Source organism: Dysidea avara, chromosome 12, assembly GCF_963678975.1.
Source record: "Dysidea avara chromosome 12, odDysAvar1.4, whole genome shotgun sequence".
NCBI classification, from domain to species: domain Eukaryota; kingdom Metazoa; phylum Porifera; class Demospongiae; order Dictyoceratida; family Dysideidae; genus Dysidea; species Dysidea avara.
Genome location: NC_089283.1, coordinates 7,175,664 through 7,200,842, shown reverse-complemented (window position 1 = coordinate 7,200,842; position 25,179 = coordinate 7,175,664). Strand labels below are relative to the sequence as shown.

Here is a 25,179-nt window from a genome sequence, read left to right as displayed (position 1 = left end):
TGTGTGAGGAGCAAACATTCAGATACCTCAAGGAGGCTATATTGTGTGAACATCAATGATTCATTAACAGAGTAGTGGACTATTGTCAGATATCTCAGCCTGAGTACTGAGTTGAATTCTGGATGGGGTCTATTTTACAGAATGGAATGCTTTCTGAATCAACTTGCAGCTTGGCTAGCTTCTATCATTGCTGAAATTGCATTTTATCAGTGGAACCTCCAGGAAAATGGAATAGGATAATTATAAAACATTAATTGATTGTTTAGGTAATCATGACTTTATTCAGTCTAATAAACAGAATATATGGTTGATTGAGTGAGGTATCACTTTCAGAATGTTCAGACGACCAGTGATGAGATGCATGGATTCATTGAATTTTTGTTGTGGTTGGAGACATTAAATATCCAAAAGCAAACTGACTGTATAATATCAAGAGTTAATAATAGTAGGGAGGGAGAGTGTCTAACACTCAATAGGCCTGTATAAAATGAGCGCGTAGAGCACCCCGCTTATTATCGTATACCTTTGTAATTTCCTATAGTGTTGATGACCGCAATAAACACGTTATGTCACATTTTGTATGGCCTTGCAAAATCGATAGTTGGTGAGAAAGCAGTGATGCGAAGGTGGCTACTCCAGTGAGTGATGGGAGAACCAGAGAGAAATCGTTCATAACTTTCATCTGGCGCTTTTTCTTAGGTTGGGATTCTCCAGGCTGTGTTTCATCGGCGCCGCTTCTTTTCCTTGCCATTGCTTTCGTTTGACACTTCTTGGTTACTTCCGGCTCATCACTCCTTGACTGACGCCTCTTCTTGGGCGTTACCTCGGGACGTGGCTGAACGGTAGATTCGTGATGCAATTCTACCTGTGCTTCCGAGCGTGCTTCATCTCCGCTTTTCCTCATTGATCTTCTCTGACGCTTCTTCTTGCTAGGCTGAACTGTTTCTGCTTCAATTTCGGCCAGTACCGAGGGCTGTTCATCACAAATCGACATGTTTGATTGCACACGCTACCTCGCACGTTGCTCACGAGACTGATTCGTGAACAGCTAGTAGTATCGATAACGTCCTTCTGCGGCGTGCCTCATTTCACATCTCCCTTCATGCAATCAACATGTCTGGCCAAGAAGCCAGATTGTCTTACGCGCTCATTTTATACAGGCCTATTGAGCGTTAGACACTCTCCCTCCCTACTATTATTAACTCTTGATAATATTAATTCACTTTCTTTATATTTTCTCAATTTTGAGCCTGTATACAAATAATTGAATTTTCCTTGTCAATAGAAATCCTAGAATAAGATGGGAGAGAAACTTATCTTTGTTTACCTATACTGTACAACCAAGAGTTCGTAATACTGATTTGTATGGGGGAGAGTGTCTAACTCTCAGTATGGCCTGTACAAACACCCTGTGTAAAGTTCACCTTTCATCAAATCAACACCTTTACTGGGGGATAGAAAACTGTTGATTAGAGTTGCTGAAGAAGGTAAAGCCTTTGTTCTGAAATAAGGCCGAGGTGTTACTTTAAGCAGGGTGTTTGGTGAATGCATTCAAGTTAGACTCTCTCCACCTTATTATGAACTCTTGGTACAACTTCAAAGGAAAATGAAGAAAACATACAGATGAATCAATAAAATCACTACAGTAAGGTGAATTACAGACTAGTGAGATCTTGGTTAATTAATGACAGTGGTTGGAGATTAAGTGTGGTAGCTTCTTGTTCTTGAATATGTTGCAAAGTAGAAGTACAAATCAAAATGGGATATCAATTTCATTATGAAAAATTTGTATACATAAATAATCTAGCATTACTATTTCATTTGTCCTCCACTTAAACATGCTACAACAGTACTAGTGTCAGTATATTGGCAGTGAGTCTACCTTGAAATCTCAACTATAGAGTAGATCCAACACAGGACAGCCCGCACTGTAACAAATACATGTGATCCCATTGTAATTTCATGGACCAGCTGGACTGGGAATCACTTGAAAATAGACGAACAAATTTAACCTGTTTTGTTTGAAGTGAAGCATGTGAAATGTTACACTTAAGAAATCCTAGGATTCTTAGGTGGTATGTAATTAATGTAAGTGTTCCATTTTAGGTCTGACTAGATACATTGAAATTACACACACATCCTGGTCCAAATCACGTTTGCCTGGTGGCTACAGGCATGGTTTCACATGCGGCTTATAATAGAGATTTGGCTGATATTGGAGTTTTGACATTTAGCCTGATTCAAGGCTAGCAGTCAGACACATCCTTGAATTGTGCAACAGATAAAATCAGCTCACTATTGAATACGGCATTAGTCCACTGCACCAGCTGTTAATATATAAATAACTCCATGCATACACTTCAGTGATGTTTGCAGAATATACCCTCCTTGCGGTCTGTCAAAATATTTGCTCCTCACACACTGCACAAAATTCTTCAAGTTTTAATTCAGCTGGCTCTTTCCTGTTACCAGTATCTTCCTGCTTGCTTTATTTATACACTGATTTATGACTTGAAAGACCGACCCAGACTGTTTTCTAAAGTCTAAATAAGAAAAACAGCTCACATAAAGTTCCCTTCCGTATGGATGAACATCACTGATACAGCTCATCCCACAATAATACTTCGTTACTAATGACAACCAACAAAAACCCACAATCGATCCGTTAATTCTTTTTATCTTATGTTTAACCACCCACTGGAGATGCCACTGCTAACTTATAAGGGAAGTTTCAGCAATGGTAAGTTGCAAGCTTCAGTTTGAGAAAGCGTTCCGTTCCGTGGTTTAGTCTATCATTCCGATCCGTTCCGTTCCGTTCCGTAGAATAGTCCCCACCCTGCTGAACTCCCTACAGCATAACTTGCAATGTAATAGAAATCTATAATGGAGTAAGTCATGAAGTAGCTGAATGCTCTATTAGGGTGACTGTTCTATTAGAATATCTCGATCTCGCATTTGCCACACGGAGTTGGCTTTGGAATCATAAGTCAGTGGTTTGTAACCGATTGTTCTGAGGATTTTCTACGATGACTATTCCAGCTACATACCTTTTCAGCTCACTGCTCTAAGCGGTTTGCTTGGTAGGCGTGAAAATTTTTGGTATTTTTATTCACGAATCTCGATCGCGCAATTGTTACACACCTTCGGTTTCGTGCCATATCTCCATGATCTTTATTTCGATTGCTTTCAAACCACCAAAAGGCACTCCTGCAATGGTTGATCTATCCACAAAACGAATTTCAACTCATTCCATGAAGCGGGTTACCCTGTAGGCGTGACAACAAATCGATCTTGTTTTACGCGAATAATTGGTCATAAATCCTTAACCGTTCATCCGATTTACACCAACTTTGATACTAAGATTCACCGTTGGACTCCCTTATTGTGTACCAAATTTCAAGGCGATCGGAGTACGCGTTTGCGTTTTGTAGCAATTTTTGCAAGTGTGCGAAAACAATAATAATAATAATAATAAAACCGAAACTTTGGCTGTTCGTATCTCGGAAATGGCTTGAACGATTTCCTTTAAATTTGGAATGTGGACTCCCCTACTTGGCGGGCAACTCTGTAGCAAATTTGGTTCCAATCGGTTAAGGTATCACCGAGATACAAAGGTGTAAAAAGTACGTTCTCTTTCTTCCTGTCAATATACCCACGGACATGGTGTGGCGTGCCGGCTTCTTGGGTGTGTCTTGATGCTCCAGCATATATAGTTAATGCTTTATTAGACTAGTTTAATTGCATGCAACACAACTATTTTGAATGGTCAGGCCATCCATGGACTGCAATGAAGGTCAGTCATGTGCATTGATCTGATCAGGAGTGATGTTTAAATCAGAGATAACCATCTCTTTCATGTGATACTCAACTGCATGTGCTAAGCTTGTCAAGCTAGGGAGTCTGGGGGAATGCTCCCTCAACCAGGGGCGGATCCAGGGGGGGTGGGGGGGGGGGGGTTTTGGGGGCTGAAGCCCCCCCCCCTTCACTTTTAGGCTTTACTTGATCAATATACTGAGTATTATAATGAAATTTTGTCTTAGCATATAATTATATGATCACTAATAACACAAATACTCATAAAACCACCTTATAAACATCTTTCCAAGGTATAATCAGTGGATTTATGCTAAAGTTTATGCAACAAGGACCCAGATCAGCATTGGAGGTGTACAAGATCGAGATACTCTAATAGAGCAGTCAGCTAACTACTCTAATAGAACATTCACTGGAAGCATATAGTTAGTTCTGTTATGGCATTTTTCCAAATCTGCCTGCACCTATACATACACTGAAGTGCATTGGTCTGTTTAAAGGGCTTCATTCATCTACTTGTGTAGATAATATGTATGGCAATACTTAAATTAGGCACACAATTTCCATTGAAAAGGCTCTCAGATTCAATCTTGTATTGTTCAAATTTCAAAATTTTCCACTATCAGCATTATTATTCTAACATGCACCTATTCAGTGATGTGCAATTGTGAGAGGGTGCATCATGTATTTGGTTGTCTGTACCTACCCAAACTTTTCCATTAACAAAATGCTTCAGAGAGCCATGCCTATAATCTAAAGGCAGTATATATAATATCTACAGGCAGAAAATATTATGAATTTTATGTGGAAATGTTTCCAAATTGCAGTATTTTAGCATCTATTTTTCAAAAATTTCCTGGGGGGGGGGCATGCCCCTAGACCCCCCTAGTTCCTCTACCCAAGAGATTATAGTACCTTGAGTTAGCCCCCCCCCTTTTATAAATCCTAGAACCGCCCCTGCTCAAGGGAAATTTTGGAAATGTATGCTTTGAAATGGCATGTGGAGCAGGCTATTAAATTTTTATGATTGTAACTGCTAATGCATGATATGCATGATTAATTAGCTCAATGTAATGACATGCAGTTGACTTATTGAACTTTTGAAAAGTAATGTAAAGACAATTAACATTGATCAAGGATCAAGCAGTGTAATGAGAACAGTGGCTATAATCTGTATTGAATGCTCTATTAGAGTATATTACGATGACTGTTCTATTAGAGTATCTCGATCTTTCACATATTCAATCCACACAAAGGTGCATGGGGTCTATTCTACGGAACGGAATGATGCATGGACTAAACCATGTTTTCTCAAATTGAAGCTAGCAACTTACCATTGCTGAACAGAGGCGTAGCCAAGGAGGGGCAAGGGGAGGCATTTGTCCTCCATCACTGTAGTGGTTATTTTATTTTTTAATCTCTGTCACAAGCTTACCAGTATTACACTGACGGGCAAATGACTATAAATGTGAACTGATCTTGGAAAACCTACCTTTTTGGCACATTGGTCAATTTTTTGTTTTGTAGCTTAAATGAGGTGCTGGGTGCTCATCTATCTTGTGTTAAAATTTCAGTTTAATATCTTTAAGCATTCCTGATCGAGATATGGCCAATTTTCTGTCCTATACATTACAAACTAACTTTTATGGTGATGTATTGAGTTCTGTGAGTGATTAAGGGTGACAAATGGTAACAAATCACTTTGTTTACCAATAATTCCATTCTTACCATCTAAAATACTTTAAAAGACATTTCTGATAGATTAATGAAGTATTCTTAGTACTTTTCTGCAATTAAATGCCATGTATCATTGTCTAAGACTAAGTTTTAGCCATTCCATGCAGCAGCTGAATAAATCATCCAGTTTGTAAGTTAATTATCTGTTTCCCGTCCTGGACTCAAGCATATTTGCATGCGAGCGGGCGGTCCATTTCCATTATTCATTATAAGATTGGCAGCTTTTCAAACCATTATTTGCCTGGCACAACCATAAAAATCTGCATAAATGCATGTTTAAGCTTGTTCCTTCCTTTTTAAGTTGTAAAAATGGCAGAAACGTGAAGTTTGTGCCGACTTGATAGCACTGCTGACACGTGAACTGACATGGTTTCAAGTGACCCTGTCAGTATGCAACAATAATGGAAGAATACGGAATAATGGAATATTTAGAGCTGACACTGCACAGTTCAGGGGCGTACGTAGGAATTTTGAAAAGGGGTTTTCACTACAGCTAAGTGACTGTTATATCAGAGTAGTATTGCCTGACTGCTCTATTAGAGTATCTCGATCTTTTCACCAAAATCACAATTCAGAACAATGCTATAAGTGTTGCTATCATGTTAGAAACTATTATTTAACTAAGATAAAAGTTTAAACTGTGTCCTGTTCCATGACAGATTCCAGATTCTGGAAACCTAAAGTATCAATTTCTTAATGTTTCAAGTACTGTGTAAAATCCAAAGGGGTTTCCTGAAAACCCTGGAAACCCCCTCCGTACGCCTCTGCAGTTACTAGATGCGGGCGGTGGGCGGAAAACAGAGAATTTATTTGGAGTGGCCTAATCTAGTGCTCTCAAATAGAGCGGTTGCATGTGACATCACAGGTGCGGCGTTCAACTGAAACGTGTGGCATTTGTACAGCCAGGTGCTGGGAAAATTGCGTGTTTCATTTTCCTGTTATTGCAGAGTGCCTAACAGCCAAACTACGTCGGTGTTGATAATCATCTGTTACCAGGTACTAACATACTAGAGTAGTGAGAGCAAAGCCGGTCTGCTTTGTGACTACATGGCGAAAATAGTGTATATTCGCCCACGAATTTTCGAACCAGGGCCACCCGTAAGTTGGAATGGTGAGACTAAACTGCTTTCTTTCTTCATAATTGCTTCAGATAAACTCTTTTAACACATTGGTAAATGTGAATAGGCATCTGGCTTCGTGAGCGTACTAGCAAAAAGCGGAATTTTATCGTAATGTCAGAAACCAGAGCAGTTACGCTCTCATCCTTCTAGTATATTAATACCTTATAATGGGTGAATGTAACACTGTAGTATCTAAGCTATCCGTACTTGCGTTGTGGCAGTAGAATCGAATACGCAATTTTCATGCATTGTGGCGATGTATTCTTGCCACGTTTTTTAAAGCGCGTCTAATGTAATTATTTGTGCAACCGCTCTATACCTTGCCGTAGCTTCGTCATTCTCTTCTAATTCATTATTAATCATAGTTAACATTTCTGCGGGAGTAAACTTCTTATCACGCGCTCTTCGTTGCAAATCAGTGTAGCTCAGTACACTCCCTTTTCTTTGAATTTCTTAATCAGATGATACCGGCTCCTCTTCGTGGTTTTAATCTTTTCATCCTTCAGTCGTTGTTCTATATTTACCACGGAATATCCTGCATTGAAAATGCTGACAGCGCTTCGTCTTGCACTCAATGTGAGCTGCCATCGCCAACCTTCGATCGCGAGTACGCAGGTTCACACGCGAGTGAATTTATGACTACATGCATACATAAATTTATTTTATTTATTATTTGCTTTACAATTACCAATACAGAGTTGCTGTTCCATAATTCAAGTTCTTGCATGGTGTTCTTGCAACAAGCACATGCATGCATGCACTTAATGTAATTATTCCAAGAATCCTAAAGGGTATTACAAGCATGACATCATCATAATTAAACAATACTGATTTCTGAGAATTACCACTAAGTTTGTTCTATTTAATCACTCCATTCATAGAAATATTCAAAGAAGGAAAAGCTTAAGAAAACAAAAAAGACAATTATTTTGTGGACCTGAAGAGTAGAAATCATTCATACATTTTACTACTGAAATATGTCTAACTTCTGGTAAAATTATTACAAGTGATGTTGATGCTAGCTATATAACATGTTTAGGTAATGTAAGTTCCAAGAATTTTCATAGAAAATTTTTAAAGAAAGTATAGTCCCTTTTTGTCTATTAAAGTCATCAGTAATCAATATTGGTTAACCACAACAACGATTTCTTCAAATTATAACTAAATAATAAAACTTCACCACATCATAGAATTCGGGCTTTTGCATGTCTCTTGATAAAACAGCAATAATGATAATACAAGCACAATTGCAAGGCATATATATATATATATATATATATATATATATGACCGGATTTCACATAACAAGGCTTCCACACACACAAAGTCAAACTTAAGTTTTTACCAGAAATGGATTGCTGGCCTAATACACTATCATATTCCACACTGTACTTCCTTCAGGACTGGCATGTCTGGTTTCTGTGGCAGCTTTCTTCCGACCCTGTCAAAGCCACTGACGAGTGGAAGATTGGTGCCATTGAATGGCCATGGCTTTGTGATAATGGTGTGTAGTGAGCGAGGTAGTGAGCTGGGACTTCACAGAGAACTCGCCAATAGTGTTCTCAGTCAATTTGGAGTGATTTCAGGGCCATGGAGGGCCATGGAGAGCCCAAACTTGGCCTCTGGATTCCAATCGTCTTCTTGCTTCATTTTATACCCCTATATTAAGCCCAGTCACCGCCTCCCACCCTCCCACTCTATTACTACCACCCTATTACTACGACCTGTGATATTATTCGGCATTGGTAAAACCGGGAGGGGAGCGGGAGCGGGAGCGGGAGATTGCATGGTAAAATCAGGAACCGGGAATCGGGAGATCACGTGCGACTTCTCCTAAATATCTCACTTGTAATCACGTGCAAATTTTGTACATGCAAATTTTATTAGGTCCAACAACCCTTGTACATCAGACAGATTCAAGTCCACCTCAAGAGGCCTGTGTACCAAATCATCCACTAACTCAGTTTCTGCTAGAATTAAAGGAAAAGGCCAGCAGTAGTGCTAAAATAAGGAGATGTGAAAGAAGAGTCAAGTTTTTAAATGAAGAATTTTGTTGGGACCGATTCTTATCTGAGTTAAATGTTGTCTGTCAAGATATTCTCCTGTACAATTATGTTTTGCAACCAAGCATTGACAAGGTAGGTAATTATATCTTCATTCATATAATATGTAGCCTCTGTTAAAATTTATCATTCCTTTAGGAAGTTACTGATCTTGACATTGGAAAGATTGCAGTACTTCAGACGAAAAGGAGTAATCAAATAGCCTTTTTGAGACGTTTAAACGATAAGGAAGATAAAACACCAAGAGTAGAGGTATTATATAACAATATCCATGCATAGATAGCGTTTACTGCAATATATTTTTGTAGGTTGTATCAAGTTACAGTGACCCTGATTATGCAGAACTAAACTATCATGCAGGAACTGCCACTCGTTCAAACATTGGAGTTGTGAATACCAAACAATACTAACAAATAATTTGTTTACATTAAGAGATCATTTTAAAGCAGCAGTAAAATATGGTACATATTTATGCATAACTGGACAAGGTACACTACATAAAGTGTACATACAATTCTAGTCCTTCACATTTTTGGGGCAACTGAGTTGAATTTGTTCATTTTCAAACATCTCTTCACATTCCTCATCATTGGTTCACGGACTTGCTTGAAGTACATCCCATAGACCAGCACATCAAAAAATTGTGTCACAAGCGGATTGTTTGGAAAAAATATGTAATTGAGAAAGTCTTGATATCCTTGGGAAGTGATGAGAAGCCTACCTAAAATCAATAAAGGTGTAAAGAAGAGATTAATTAATACATGACTAGAAATGACCACAAGCAATGTCATTATGAGCTTTCTGTTCTGTCTGATGTTCTGTTGTTTCTTCTTCAAGGTTTTAAGGTTTTCAGACTGGGAGTTGTGTCCCGATAACTTTGTCTCCTCCTCGATTTGTTTGTGCACCTGGTAAGCCTTAATGGCTAAGAAGACATTGAGAGATATAGTAAGAATGGATGCCAGAAACAGTGGTGCAAAGACAAGCAAAACCAATTCAGTGAAGCCATTTCCTTCAAACAGACAAATTCCAAACTCTGGCACCTCGGTAACACCATCCACATCATTGATGAAAACATAAATGGCAGGTATGGCAGCTAGCAACCACACTACACAGATAACAGCAGCTACAACACGTGGTGTCATCATTCTTCTATGCTTGAAAGGAAATCTTATTGCTACCACCTTGTCAGCTGCTATCATCACGAATGATATCTGGTAGACGATAAAGAAGAGCACTTGAATCTTTGAAGGATAACAGCTGATGGGAGACTCTACTCCTAACTGGTAAGAAATCATCATGGTGCTAGTAATGAGGCTGCCAACTCCGGTAAACATCACACCAGATACCAGCAAGTTAGCAAGAAATAAATTATGAGGCTTGTGTAAGCTCCTTGTGGTTTTGATAGTGTAGACCACCCAGCCAGACAGTAGAAGGTTGACAGTAGTAGCAATCATCTTGAACAACAAGGATAGGTAGGCAACATATCCTGGGAGAACAGAGCCTCGATCCTGATCTAATCCTGAACCAGAGTAATCCATGTCACTCCTGCTGTACACAAGCTCAAATACTTAGACACGCAACTACTGTGGTACTGTTTACACCTATTACTGTTTTATAAGTGATGTTGGAAGCCCTTAACATCCACACTCAGCAAGGTGATGGTTTGCTCAATTTCATTGTAAAGTCATTAATATGAAATTCATAGCTATACTGAAGCCTATGCCCTACCATTTGTATACTGCCAGACTATATCCACTAGCTGTCAATGAATTTGTAACTTGTATGATCTTAAACCATTGCCAGTGATTTCTCAAAGGAATACCCCCATTTACTATTAATGCAATGACAATACTAGCTACATGCAGTTGTGTTGGCGGTAACTTTGTACATAAGGTATACTGTTGAATTAAAAATCTTATACTAACAACTTCCATTCCAGCAAAATGTGATTATGAGGGCCAACCTTCTTGATAAAAGAATTAATGAATTAAAGGTTGTCAATATTTAACATCCTCTACAGTATAGACCATGCATGTACATGTATGTATGAGTACTTATGAACCAGATGGTTTTGTATATGTATGCATTGTAAACTATATACAGCACACGTATTCTGTTGTAAAGTCAGTACCATAAGTCCAGTGCAAGAATTAGCTATAGTGTCATGCACCACTGGGAAGTTAATAATTATGTTCTATAATCAAATACGTATAAATAAAATAATTTCAAATTCGTTGTAGCTAGTTAAACACTGTAGTTTATATAGCTTACAGAAACTGATTTGGTCTGACAAAAACAGTCTTATAACCCATCAAATATTTTGAAGTTCTCTCTGAACAAGTAACATTTTCACAACTTATGATAATCCCTGGAGATTTTCCTGAATATTAGCTGTTCCATACAGTAAAGGAGATACACAATCTTAAGCCAACATACAGTATGTATTTTTGGGCTATAAGACTGGTTTTGTCAGACTCAATCACATACATGCTCCCAGTCCTATGGCTCCTATACAGTAGCTTAGTATGCTATACAATGTATAGTAATGTTTAGCCAAGAAGCTATATTAACAATGTCAACCATACATGTGTATATACACCCATCTTCTTTCTTTTCAGTGATTTTTCAACCATTTCATTTCTTCAGGCTAGGGGCAGATGTGGGGAATTGGGGGGGGGGAGGGGTGGGGTTAGAATTTCGGAAGAGCAGTCAACTACCCTGTAAACGTTTGAGCGTAAATTGGATGGCTGCAGGTTCGAGGCTACCTAGATCCAGTCATGGATTTTTTCTCCTTTCTCCAACGGCTTTTCAAACACACCTTCTGTAGCTAAAGTCTTAGAGCAGGCTGTAGGACCAGGTGTCCTACAGACCTTCAGTACTTGTGCTGTAAAGCATTAATAAAAAATTAAAAAACAGTCACATTTGATTTAGTTAGCAAATTAAAAAAATTGTCTGAAATCTTATCTCAGGGTATTTAAGAGCTGAAAATTTTCTGGGGACATGGCCCCAGATCCCCAGAATGCCATCCATGTCTGCCTGTTGTATGCTTTAAACTTCACAGTTCCACCTCTTAACTCTTTATAGCGTGCTCCTAATTCTCAGAGGTTATATTTATTTTATGATTACTGACCAGACAGTCTAGCTGATGTGGTCATGCAGGATAGTGCACAATCAGTACAGAACATTAACAAATTAAAAATGTTGTGTAAACCTTGTTCAGGGTTATCAATTTCTATGATTCCTACTGGTAGGAACAACCTGAGACCGGGAGTAACATAGTGTTTGAAATGAGTAACATATTGCCATGATTGTCCAAACAATTAAAGTAAAGACATGAACAAAACAACCATCCTACATCCACATTCTCATTGACAAGCTCTCAAGAAGTTTCTGCACTGTATTCTTCAACATCACAGACACTAATACCATTAAGCACAAAGGACTCTGCTCAGACTGCATGCTCTGTAGTATCACATAAGGGATTGCATTTGTACGTTTCTTAAATGGATACGTAGCTACATAACTGTATGCTAGGTTCAATGGCGGATCCAGTGTGGAGGAACCATGCAGCCATATGACATGTCAGTACTTCTGATTAAATAGCTACTAAACTTTGTCAAGCCAAGAAACTCATGAAAATATGAACATTTTACTAGCATTTAATTTACAAATTCACTTGCAAACCAAAGTCAAACTAATTGTGAAATTCTCATCCAGACCCTTCGTGCGTACTAAGTGCCTTTAAAAATAATTATCGTGTTGCTGTTGTTTAAGGCATCAGTTCAGAACCTTTTAAACAGCTTTTAAGACTTCACAACCATCTGAAAAGACCAAAATGGCTAAAATCAAACAGTGAGAGACCACTAAGAGGTGATTATTTGCTTCTCAAAAATGCAGCACTGAACTAGAGATCTAGCTGGCTCTCCCCAACCACTTACAACTTAACCTGTCTGTGCCCCTCCCCTTGCTAGCTCCTGGATCCGCCCCTGGGGTTTGACAGCAAAGATTGACACGTGATCTCCCGATTCCCGGTTCCTGATTTTACCAAGCAATCTCCCGCTCCCGCTCCCGCTCCCCTCCCGGTTTTACCAATTCCCATATTATTACCCGCTCGAGAAAAGCTGCCCAAGACAGGGCTAATTTTGGATGTCAGAAATGTATACACTCACTCAGTGATAGCTAGTAAATAGATGCATACTAGGTGCAAGTTTTGTTTGCACAGCTGTAGGCACTGGGAAGTTATTACACAATGATTACTTAAAATCGCCATATCTCCTAACGAAACTTTGTGCGTCGAAGCCGGGTTTTGTCAAATTCAGTCACATATATGGTCCAAAGAACATGCATTGATGTTGTTTATAGACTTTTCCAGTTTTCAAAAAGTATCTCTTGTAGCTACTTTTCCAATAAATTTAGTTCATTTTATATGATAATTCACCTATTGGGCTGATTCCAACATGATCGATGCATTGATTATCCACTCTATCTTCTCATGAGCATTTTCAGGTTATCAGGACATTAAGGCTTTCATTTCACATCATCCATCTATCCTACTATCCCCTCACCCCCGTGGCACTATGGTTGGGATTTGAAATAATGCCAATGGTAGAGTGATTCTCGCATGTGAAATCCTCCCCACACCTTTCCAAAATGGCAGCAGGGGTGGTGGGTGGAATAATATAAAGAAACTTGCATATAGACGATGTTGACATATTTGCTGATGCATGTGGATGAAAAACATGCATCAGATTTACTTTCTAACTCGTTTCCACTCACTATACTATAATGTTAGCCTAACATTGTTGTTTATAATGAAGAACTCAAAAACTGTCCCATATTACTCACTTGCCCATCCAATCATCATGCTGACCTTACTGCTGCAGGTAAACATAAAGCTGAATATATCAACAAATAACTGCTGAACTTTATCACTTGAGCTTCTCATGTCAGTATAGTACTACACCTGAAATTGGTTGCCTTGGCCACTACCTTGATGAGAGTCACTACTATGAAGATATTTGCAGACCAAAATTTCTCATACTGCATGTAAAAAGTTCAGCTGCAATTGCCATCCCCACATCTCAAAAGGATATTTTAAATTTTCTTACATTAACTTTACTTTGTGTAATTACAATTAATTGAATTGTGTTTGTATTCATCCTATACTATGGTTTTGGCTTTGTATTAACACATGACTGAGGAATTGTATTGTATTGTATAATTATTTTAACAATCACCAGATGTTGATGGTTTCAAAAAAAAATGCTTATAGCTAGCTATATTCTATAAAGAGTTTTAAAGTTACAGTTAAGAGTTAAGACAATGTACGGTGTATGACAGCACCAGTTATTTCTCCAGCTCCCCAAGTTACAAATCCTCCCAGTGCACCAACAGCAAATCCTACTGGTCCACCAACCATAGCACCAGCAACAGCACCAGTACTAACATTTCCCCACATACCAACAGTTTTCCCAGCTTTTTCATATCCAGCATATTCCATTCCTGCTTGGGCAATATCAGCTACTATACTTACTGGATTAGCAACTTTCAGAGCACGTTGGACAACTTGTTGACCAGCTTCAGCTACGCCATACTTAATGGCCTGCTTGACACCACATCTTAATATGACTTCTCTTGATACAACTTTAACATTTAATTTTGTAAGCTCAGTCATAAGAGTCTCATTCTTCTTGCAAAATGTGACAACTTCATCTTTGATTGTGCGTAGAAGGTTTAAAGCCATTTCCAATCCTTTCTCCACAGCAGTTTTTACAACTTCCATAAATGGTTCTGAATACTGCAAGCAATTGTACACTAGCTGTTCAGCCTTATCCAGCGCTTTTGGTGTCTGTTCTGCCAACCATTTGACCACTTCTTTAAGTATGGGCTCCAAAAGGTCTCCTGTATTGTAGAACTATAGCATGATGTTTTTACATGAATCTTCCTGCCTACCGTGGTTATAATCACTCGACATTTTAGCGACACAATTACCAATCAAGAGCTATACACAATGTCGTAACGACGGACTGGAGGTTCGATAACTGGTAAGAACCACTCGTACCAGCGTGATTGATCGAATAATAAAGGACACGCTACAACATACACAGCAACGATTGGTACACGTGATCATACACTATATTAAGAACACTCTAATTAAAGTTACATTCTATTAAATGTCTAAGTCGTTCACTACATTCTCCGGGGGCGGGCCAAGTGCTCCATTCCACTCCTTCATTCTCTGGAGTGCTCTTGCGGCAGCAGCTCTCACTGTATACACACGAACTGTTTCAGCAGCAGCTGCACTCTGTTGGGATTCAGTACTAGCACTAGGCTGATCAGCGTCTTCTGGAGTAGCCTCACTGTGCATTTTCAATGGGAATAACTTGGCAACAGGTCGTGTTGTCTTGTGGTTACTTGTTCTGATGTGTGCAGCACTTACTTGACCATCATTCCCCTTGATAAGGTTTTCCACTACAGCTAATCTCCAATGAAGTCTTGACTTATTATCATCACAACATCTCCTGTTCTAATCAGTTGTTTACTGCTTTGTTTCGATGTCTTGTAAAATTCTCTCAAGGAAGTCAAGTACTCTCTCTTCCATTGTGATGAAAAGTGTTCCATTAACTGTGTAAACTTGTCCACTCTGTTCCTAAGGTCTGTACCATATACAACAGTCAGTTCTTCTGGGTAAACGAGGGGATGGGGAACTTGTTGAATCCTTCTGCCATATAGCAAGTGAGAGGGTGTCAACGGCTGAGGATCTTGTAGATCAGAGTTCACATAGGTAAGAGGTCTGTCATTAAGCATACTCTCAATCTTTATCACGACAGTTTGTAGCTGATCAAGAGAGATGAATGTTCTACCAAGAGTCTTTCTGATGGCCTGCTTGATCAACCCTATCAACCACTCCCAAAATACCCCATACCACGGAGCATGTTTTGGTATGAATTGCCAATCAACACCTTGACGTCCCAATGCTTCTTTGATGACATCAGACTCAAACAATAGATAGATCTGTCACAATCTCCAAATGAATTGCCCTAGTGCTTGCGCACGTGAAAAGGCAGATGTATGCTTTCTGCTCACCATTGGACTCCTTGACGTAGAGTGCCCCAATGAAGTCCACCCCTGTGACAGCAAATGGTCTTGGTTCTCCAACACGTATCTTGGGTAATGGTGGTGGATCAGGAGTTCTATACGCTTTTCCCGATGTCTTGGCACATGTGACACATCTTCTAAGGACACTTCTTACTCGGTGTCTGATAGAGGGGATCCAATAAACTTCTTGTAAAGTGGTTACAGTGATAGCTACACCCCATGGTGGAGCTTCCTATGAGTGTCTTCAATGATTAGATCTGTCAAGCGGTGCTTGGAAGGTAGTAGCACGGGAAATTTAGTAGCATCACTGACCAGGGCATTGTGGATTCTGCCACTGCATCTCAGGAGTTGTTTCCCAACCAAGTACAGTCTAAGTTTCCTGACAAGGTTGGGGCATGAACTCTGCTTCTTCCGCAAATAATTCAATTCAGCTGGATAGCTGGAAGTCTGACTACTGGATATCCATTCCTTCAAGGCAGCATTCCATTCAACTGCACTCAGTGGTCCAATTACTCGTGGCTGTTGTGTATGAGCATTGTGAACATACCTAAGGACGGATGCAGTGACAGCTACTAACTTATCAATAGTGCTAAAACGAGTAATGTCAATGACAGTATGGATACCTGTAACATCTTCACTGGTCTGAGTAGCTGGTGGTGTACTTCCATGTTCATCTTCCTCTTCAGCTAACTGTAGAAAAGCGTTGGTTGGAGTCCACTGTGGCCAGTCCTGACTACATTGTAGCCAGCTGGGTCCGTGTAGCCATAGCTGCGATGAGAAAAGCTGTTCAGCGGAGATCCCTCTCATCAACAAATCAGCAGGATTATCACTAGATGGTACATATGACCATGAGTTGGCTGGAAAGGCTCTAATAATCTCTGCTACATGGTGTGAGATAAAGGGCTTGGGGTTGTGCTGCTTATATATCCAGTGGAGAGCAATCTGGCTGTCAGTCCACAGGTGGATACGGTTGGATTGATCATTAGACTGGAAATGAAGTGAAGATACAACAAATTGCACTAATCTAGTAGCCATCCATCAGTTCTAGCTTAGGAAGAGTGATGGTCTTGATCGGCACAACTCGACTCTTGGACATGACTAATGAAGTCTCTTGGTTTCAACAAATGTAAACTACAGCACCGTAGGCTTTAGTGCTGGCATCAGCGAAGGCATACAGGTGGAAAGTTTATGTGTCTGATGTTGAGAAATATGTTCTTGGAACTGTAAATTGTGACATTTTCATCAGATCTGGAAGAATGGTGAGCCAAGTGTCAGTAATCTCTTTGGGAAGAGGTTCGTCCCATGTCAGCTTAGTCCGCCATACTTGCTGAAGCAAAATTTTGGCTCTGACAGTCACAGATTTTACCCATCCTAGCGGATCGTATATCTGTGAGGAGGTCTGTAGGACATCTCTCTTTGTGATACAGGAAGTGTTAGTGGGTGGAAGTTGCTTTGGAGCAAGTGATACAGTGTCTGTAATTGTGCTCCACCAAAGACCTAGAAGCCCCACAGTTGGCTTTGGGTCACTGGTTTTCTCTCTTGCTGTGACTGCCTGGAGCTGATGACTGCTAGATGACCATGACCAGAGGTTTAAGTTTGCTTGACTCATTAGTTCACAAGAGTGTTTGTAGTAAGTTAGTAACTCTTCTTCTGTGTTGCAGCCAGATAAGATGTTGTCAATGTAAATGTTGTCTTTCATGTCAAGTGCAACAGGTGAGACAACCTTACTGAGATGTAGATCAAGTACTGCAGCGAGCATAAATGGTGAACTGATGATCCAAAGGGAACAACTGCAAAGCGATATGTGAGGAAGTTTGTTGCTGAATCATCTGTACTTGATGGCCAAATAAAAATCTTGTGAAATTCCTATCATCTGGATGTAACTGGACATGAAGAAAAACCTTTTCAATGTCAGTTGAAAGGCGGCTGCGAAAACGTAACAATATAGAACACAAGTTGTTTAGAAATGGAGGTGTTACTGTCAAGCAATCATTGAGACTGGTTGAGTTTCCATTTCCACGGCAGCTACAGTCATACACGATTTGTATGGGTGTAGTAACAGAATCCTTCTTGGCTGGTCGGTGAGGTAGATAGTGTGTGTTCTCAGTAGTGTCATGGTCACTCACTGTCTCGATGAAGCCTCTCTGTTGTTGGTCTTTGATGATGTTATCATAGATGGACAAGAGTTCTGGTGTTTGCTTGAGCTTGTTAACTAAGGCAATTGTTCTTTTCTTACAGATGTTAAAGTTAGAAGTTAAATAGGGTTTGTCTTCCTTCCATGGGAATCTTGCTTTGTAAACACCCTCAGGAGTTTGAGTGATTGCGGACTGCTGATAGGTACGGAGAAAGGATAAATCGGTAGATGTTGTATGAGCATTTGTCCCAATGGATTCAACAGACCAAAACTTCGAGGTTCTTCAGGTGCCACTGAGGACGTTATCTGTAGTAAAATAGAAGCTGCTGACTGTGAGAGACAATGTGGTAATGGTCCTGATAGTAGGTAGCCGAACTTCGACTCCTGAGCTGTGGGCCCATCTTCTCTGATTATGGTGTCCTGAACAAAGTTCCAGTAGTAGTCAGTTCCAATCAATAATAAAATAGTGAAGTTCTTGTTGGATGTGACTGGATGGGCCAGCTTGAGTCCTTGCAGATGTGGCATTGTGCTAACAGAAAGTGGGACAACGTTCTGAATTGGCGCAGCAATTGTTGGTACGACAAGTACTGATATTGGGATCAATTCTCCACTCAACGTCTGTATCTCTACTGTCACAACACCAAGCTTCTGGTGAGTTCTAGATGCATTGTCAAATGAAGCCAAAGAAATGTCTGCTGTGGAGGTAGTGATATGCCCAATTCATTAACCATCTCTGTGGATATGAATGAACGCTGAGCACCCTCATCAAAGAGAATGTTTGCACTAGTCTTGGTGTGTCCAGCAATGATAGGAGCTACTGTAGTCTTAAGAAGGCATGTAGTAACTGACTTGGGTGTGACAAAAGGTGAGATTGGAGTGAGAAGCCCTGCAACATCTGCTGAAGAAGTTTGTGGTTTATTATCAGTCACATTATCAGGTGATGATTCAGTAGATGGTGGTTTACTGTTGCACAATGTGGTGTGGTGCTTCTTCTTGCATTTTTTACATCTAAACCTGGACTGACATTGTGACACCTTGTCGTGTGCCAAACAGTTGAAACAGAAGTTATCTCTCTTGACAATATCTACATGTTTCTGATGATCAATTACAATTTCACAGGAATGTGAAGAATGTGGCCCCTTGCAGAATGCACATACTGGTGTTTTCTTCTTATTGGAATGATTGTCTCTAGCTCCAACTTGAAAGGCCACTGTTGTAGACATCTTGGAAGCTGCATTGTATGAATCATGTAGTCCACATTCAAGAACTCGGATCTCCTTCTGAAGAGCTGCTATTAAATCCGAAAGAATCCATTGTGTATTTGAATGTTCTCTTGCTAGATTCTCACTTCAGTAGTAAGATTACCCATGATAATAGGTACTAGCAGGTAACCATAAGAGTGTTCGGCCTTGCCTAGTGAAGAAAGTCCACGGATATGGTTTTTTATGGAATCATAAAACATGCGCAAGCTTGCCAAGCTGTTAGTAGAAGCCATACTCATGAGAGATTTCATGTGGGCATCAATTAACTTGTGGGTTTGGCCAAAACGATCTTGAAGGAGAGAAATTGAGTGTCTATAGTTCAGTTCTGAAAGAGGAAGACCCTCAATTGCTCTAGCAGCATCTCCCTGTAATTGAGCCTTGAGGTAGTTGAACTTCTGTATTCCACTTAAACTAGGGTTGGAGTGAATTGCTGCAAAGAACGAGTCCCAGAAGGCTTGCCATGTGAGAGGGTCACCCGAAAATGTTGGTAAGGAAAGTTTAGGTAAACGGCTAGTGGCAAACTGTTGAGTGCTATGATAGTTGGTAGCTGGCAAACTGTAACTGCTGGCTACTGGTAAACTGTAGCTGTTGGCCAATGGTAACTGTTGAATGGTGGCAGACTGTTGGTAACCCACTGATGCTGGCAATGTTCCCAAATGATTCACTGATGAGGTGTACAGACTACTGACATCAGGCACTGATAACTTCACTGGCCTTTGCTGCATACTAGGAGTGTATGTGTATGAAGCGGCTGAAATTAAGGGTGGCAGGTATAAGTGCATTAGAGGCAGTAATGATGTGCCTGAATGTGAAAAAACTGTGTTTGTCAATGGGGCTGATGACATAGTATGGTGTACAATTACACTGTCTAACTGTGATACACTTGAGCTAACATGGACTGTACTGGAATGTGTCTGGCTAGTATTTAATTGTAAATCACTTATACTTGTGGGTTCACTCACGTGTTGATGATTATCCAAGTGATCACTGTTCTGTTGTGATTCCGCTGAAAGCTGGGGACTCGGTGAAACTTCACAACTGACTGACAGTGAATCTCTGCTTGGCTGTTTTGCACTATTTTTTAACTCAATGAACCTTTTAGCTCTGGCAATCTTTTCTGAGATTTCATCATGTAGCCCTTCTGCCTCTACCACTGTTAATTCTAATTCAGTTGCATTCTTTGATAATTCTAATAAACGATCATCAATTTTCGTGATCTTCTCCAACTTCTTGGTGAGTTGCTCAATAGCGTTGCTTAATGACGTTGTTGTGTAATCGTCGAATTCGCCACTAACCAGTTCGTCGATCTTGTTGAACAGTTGAGTCACGTGTCCCTTGTACCCACTCCGTGAGGCTTGTAACCGAGTCTGCTCCTCCATTGGTCCCGCTAAACAATAACAACAATAACAGTTCTAGTAGTATACGTGGCTTGCCTTAGCGGGTACCGTTAAAAATAAATTGCCACGGTACCACGACTTCTGCGACTGAGGTTAGAACGAAGAGAAGAGCAGCAGACACAATACTCCTGGCTAACAGCACCAACAATGTCGTAACGACGGACTGGAGGTTCGATAACTGGTAAGAACCACTCGTACAAGTGTGATTAATCGGATAATAAAGGACAAGCTACAACATACACAGCAACGATTGATACACGTGATCATACACTATATTAAGAACACTCTAATTAAAGTTACATTCTATTAAATGTCTCAGTCGTTCACTACGCACAAAGCCGGCGTCAGTATTATAGGTATAGCTAGCTATAGCTGCAGGGATTAAATTATGCCGACTGCCTAAACACGTAGCTACACGACAGCCGTCGGTTACAGATACGGCCCTATACTACCTAGCCTGCAGCTCCTAACGGATTTCAAGGTAAAAATAATTCTAATAACTACGCATTATATCTTTTTATACATATAAATCAAGAGCCAGTTTTGACGTAATCGCGGATCAGGCTCATTACATCACTGAACCTATATCGAGACCACAAAGTGAGACCTACTTGTTCACCACAATCACTTCGTTAGGATGTAATAATCGTTCCAATCACCTCTGTGAGTAGACTAAGACGATAATTGTACTGGTATTGTCCCGGTGACGTATTCGAAACATTGCTGAACGTCTTCCTCTACAATTCCGCCGTTTCACAAATCCGTAGTGAACCATAATCGTTCTTATACCAACGCTTTTAAGAGCTCTGTACTAGGGAAACAAAGATCCTAAACCCATGGCGTTGTTAAATTTTTGAAAAAGTAATCTGTAGCCGAGATTCAGTTCTTTATTACACGAAGAATTTGAATTATTAGTGTTTGTTTCGTCACAGAGTCCGCGAAGCGATCCGATTGGCTCTGCCAACATTCCGGCAGTGGTCCCGGAATGTGTGCAACAGTGACCAGACGGTTTATTTGCCGCCCCCACACAAACCGTCTGGCACGCGAGACTACTCAAATAATTCCTTCGAGATGACAGTGTTGGCCAGTGTAACTCTTGTAAGCAAGCATTAGAAGATTTATTCCAACACTTATGTAATGGTGACCAACGACTTCCACAGGCCCAACGTGCAGCACGTCGTTGGACAGATTCCACTGTGGACTTATCAGAAACAGTGTGAGGATTCCATACAGTGCAAGCGTACTCTAGTGAAGGTCGCACTAAAGACTTATAGACCATGGATTTGGCCTCAGTTGTAGCATCCCATAAAGTGTGACGAAGAAAATTCAAGGACTTGCTGGCTTTGGCTGCAACATACTTGCAGTGGTGTGACCATGACAAATTCGATTGAAAGAAAACTCCCAAATATTTCACAGAGGATTTCCAGGATAGAACAGAGCGGTTTATGAAATAATCATAAGATATTTTCTTACGTTTATTTGAAATAAGAAAAGCGTCACACTTGGATGCATTCAATCGAAGTTGCCCACTTATCTGCCCAATCACAAATGCAATCAAGGTCCTCTTGTAACAATTTACAGTCAGATTCACACTTAATTTCCTTGTACAAGATGATATCATCTGCGTAGAGTTTCAATTTAGAGTGCTTGACAACACTGTGCAAATCGTCAATATATAGTAAAAACAACAAGGGGCCTAAAACAGACCCTTGAGGAACTCCTGATTTAACACTTAACCAATCCGAATAAGCACCATTCACAACAACACGTTGCCATCTGTGTGTTAAAAAAGAGCGTATCCATTGCAGTAGCTTACCATCAATACCCAATAACTGTAGTTTAAGAAGAAGATGCTCATGGGCCACGGAGTCAAAGGCCTTAGCAAAATCTAGCAAGACACAATGTACACAACTACGTAGTTCCAAACATAGACTCCAATCATGTACAGCAGACAAGAGTAATGATACTGTTGAACGATGGGAACGAAAACAAAACTGTGCATCACTTAAGCGATTTGATTTTCCAGAACTTCTGTTAGTTTCCTACAAATAATTCTCTCCACAATCTTCACCACAATAGATGTTAAGCTGATGGCTCTGTAATTTGCTGCAACTCGACGATCTCCTTTTTTGTGAATAGGTACAATGTTTGCTGTAGTCCAATCTTTGGAAAGTAAACCCATTGACATACTTTGATTAAACAAATTACATAGAGACTCACATATAAAATCAGCACTTCTTTTTAATATCTGCGGAGTTAATATGGTTCATTACTGACTGATCTTCAACAGGCTAGATTTTCAGTTAATCTTGTGACAATTGAAGTTGGCTGTTTGGGCCATTTCATGCCACAGACTGTCTCTAAACTAAGCGATGTATGCCATCTACCGATTCGTTGTATTCTTCAGCAAGCACCTCGTGTTGTAATCTCCTGTTCATGCAGGATCTTTAACTCCCGTGCTTCCACTACTTGGGATGTACGTAGTTGATCTGTTTACCTGTTGAGAAGCCGTGTATAATTGTTTAGTTTTGTATGTGGTTTATTTTTTTGGTCTTGCCAGGACTTCATATTTTTTAGTAATAACTTGGTAACCCTGAGACTGCACTCCTGACCCCTTGTAATTATTTGTTCATGTAATTGTCAATTATTATGACGTTTATCTCTCTCTCTTATTTTCGCGTCTAGTAGTTTCCCCGAGCATTCGACTTTAGGGGATGCGTCTAGCAGTTTCTCCAAGTATTCCACTTTAGGGGACGCGAAAAGTAACGCGTTAGGGTTAGGCTCGGGTTCAGATTTGTTTTCTTCTTCACCTTTAGATTACGTTCTTCTTACTGTATTATAGTGTATATAGATGGGTTGTCTTTTTAAGGCGTGGTCGTTTTACCGTAAATTTTCCACATACTTTCCGAGTTCGCTAAGTCAAAAATGTATTACGGCTAATGGAGAAAATGAACGTTTTGGTTAACTTTAGCAAGCAAGAGTTAGCCAGCCTTTAGAACAGAAAGTATGTTATAGAGAAAGGTTCGAGCTATAACATATCCAGCGTGTAAGGTGAAGGCTGAACGAGAAGAAGATTTTCTCTCAATCTCGGGTTTTTAGAAAGCGATAAAACTATTCTTTCTAAGACTTTGCTACTACTTAGAATGATAGACTGGATGATTTTAACTCACCTTGTACCTTTGAAGAATCAAAAACGTTTGTCAAACTATTTTTAAAATGGGTTTTGTTGATTTCTTGACCAACATTATAATCAAGCGTAAAACGGAAAGTCGCGTTACACAAGGGACACGCCCTAAATAGGCAACCCGTCTATAGTGAGACTAGCGTTTATAAGGTAGAAAAGTAGGTAGCTAGCAGCGGTAGCACAGTGGTAAGCCCACTGCCTACAGTTCCAGTAGTCCAGGGTTCGAGCCCAGGTTGAGTTTTGTGTTTTTTTTTTCGTTTAGTGACCCTTTTTTTGTCTAAGTTAGGGTCCGCAACGTGAAATTTCGACCTCCGAGAATCAACTACCAAACCACCCACAAATGCTAGGTTTGGTACCACTTAGAAAATGCCAGATTGGCGTTATTTTTCATTAACGTCTTGTCGTGCAAATCAGCGAATATGCTTACAAATTACGAGATTTTTTGCTATATCTTTAAGATAATGTATTTTCAAGCTACAATACGCACTCTCAACCTTTCTTATTAACTGTACTCTAAACTAAAACCATCAGTGGCCGCATTGTCTGGAGCAATTTCCAGCCACAGCATTGCGAAAATAAAATTTCGGACTCGAAAAAAGTTTTGATGCCACTGGAGTACACAGTAGCGATGCCAAAGTAACCCTCCCAGGTAAAACTGGTCTGTCATGGGTCCAACTACTACCACACCAAATATTATCGAATTCCAAAATTGTTTGCCATCTGGCTGAGCTCGACGGCTGTCAAAAATTCGTAAAAAATGCCGATTTTATTCACTGACGGGAACTTTTACTAGCCAGATGTACTAGTTTACTTCTCAAACGCTTGCAAGACCCATAGCCAGTAGCTTTCATTCATAGGATTGGTCTGGCAACTCTTCTAGCGACCTCAAAATTCGCCAAATGCTGATATCCACGAATTTTTCCGATATCGATCAATTTACAACCCGTTAAAGAAATATTGTACAGCAAACGTGATGCTTTGCCTCTATAAAGTCATGCTGCATCCTTGTTTAGTTATATTCGTCCATAGAGTGGAAATGGCGGCTCTCTTATCGAGGCCTAAATCCATCGAAATTCCCATCTCACCATTTGTCATCAGTTTTAGGACGTTTTACATTAGTCAAACATGCTTGTTTTCCTCTCTACATCTTTACTGGACGTTTCAATCACCTTCGTCTGTGTAGACACCTTTCTTCAGTCTCTTGAAAATGTCAGAGCACGCCAATTGGGCGCAACCATCAACATCACTTACTGCTTATTTTGTTTCATTGATTCCACGAAAATCCAGCAGAAATATTACATAACCCAACTGGAGTTAGTCTAGTTCTAAATATCCACTTTCGGAACTCTACACGAATGGAAATTCGATTG

The 25,179-nt window shown here is 40.0% G+C and overlaps 4 protein-coding genes across 4 annotated transcripts; all 4 read right to left on the bottom strand.

Annotated features, from left to right (window-relative positions):
- Positions 1 to 9,138: 9,138 nt before the first annotated feature.
- LOC136241186 (rhodopsin, GQ-coupled-like) lies at positions 9,139 to 10,640 on the bottom strand. The gene has a single exon (XM_066032364.1). The coding sequence runs from the start codon at positions 10,270 to 10,272 to the stop codon at positions 9,259 to 9,261; it is 1,014 nt and encodes a 337-aa protein (XP_065888436.1). The 5' UTR covers positions 10,273 to 10,640; the 3' UTR covers positions 9,139 to 9,258.
- A 3,288-nt stretch (positions 10,641 to 13,928) lies between these two features.
- Positions 13,929 to 15,997, bottom strand: LOC136240248 (uncharacterized). The gene is made up of 2 exons (XM_066031176.1): positions 14,687 to 15,997; positions 13,929 to 14,635 (listed from the first exon to the last, which is right to left on the bottom strand). The coding sequence occupies exons 1-2, from the start codon at positions 14,706 to 14,708 to the stop codon at positions 14,049 to 14,051; spliced, it is 609 nt and encodes a 202-aa protein (XP_065887248.1). The 5' UTR covers positions 14,709 to 15,997; the 3' UTR covers positions 13,929 to 14,048.
- LOC136239803 (uncharacterized) lies at positions 15,212 to 16,867 on the bottom strand. Its single transcript, XM_066030555.1, has 3 exons — positions 16,145 to 16,867; positions 15,821 to 16,064; positions 15,212 to 15,630 (listed from the first exon to the last, which is right to left on the bottom strand). The coding sequence occupies exons 1-3, from the start codon at positions 16,865 to 16,867 to the stop codon at positions 15,212 to 15,214; spliced, it is 1,386 nt and encodes a 461-aa protein (XP_065886627.1).
- Positions 15,533 to 21,122, bottom strand: LOC136240247 (uncharacterized). Its single transcript, XM_066031175.1, has 2 exons — positions 16,456 to 21,122; positions 15,533 to 16,379 (listed from the first exon to the last, which is right to left on the bottom strand). Exon 1 carries the CDS (start codon positions 20,605 to 20,607, stop codon positions 19,303 to 19,305), a length of 1,305 nt encoding a protein of 434 aa, XP_065887247.1. The 5' UTR covers positions 20,608 to 21,122; the 3' UTR covers positions 15,533 to 16,379; positions 16,456 to 19,302.
- Between the last annotated feature and the right edge of the window lie 4,057 nt (positions 21,123 to 25,179).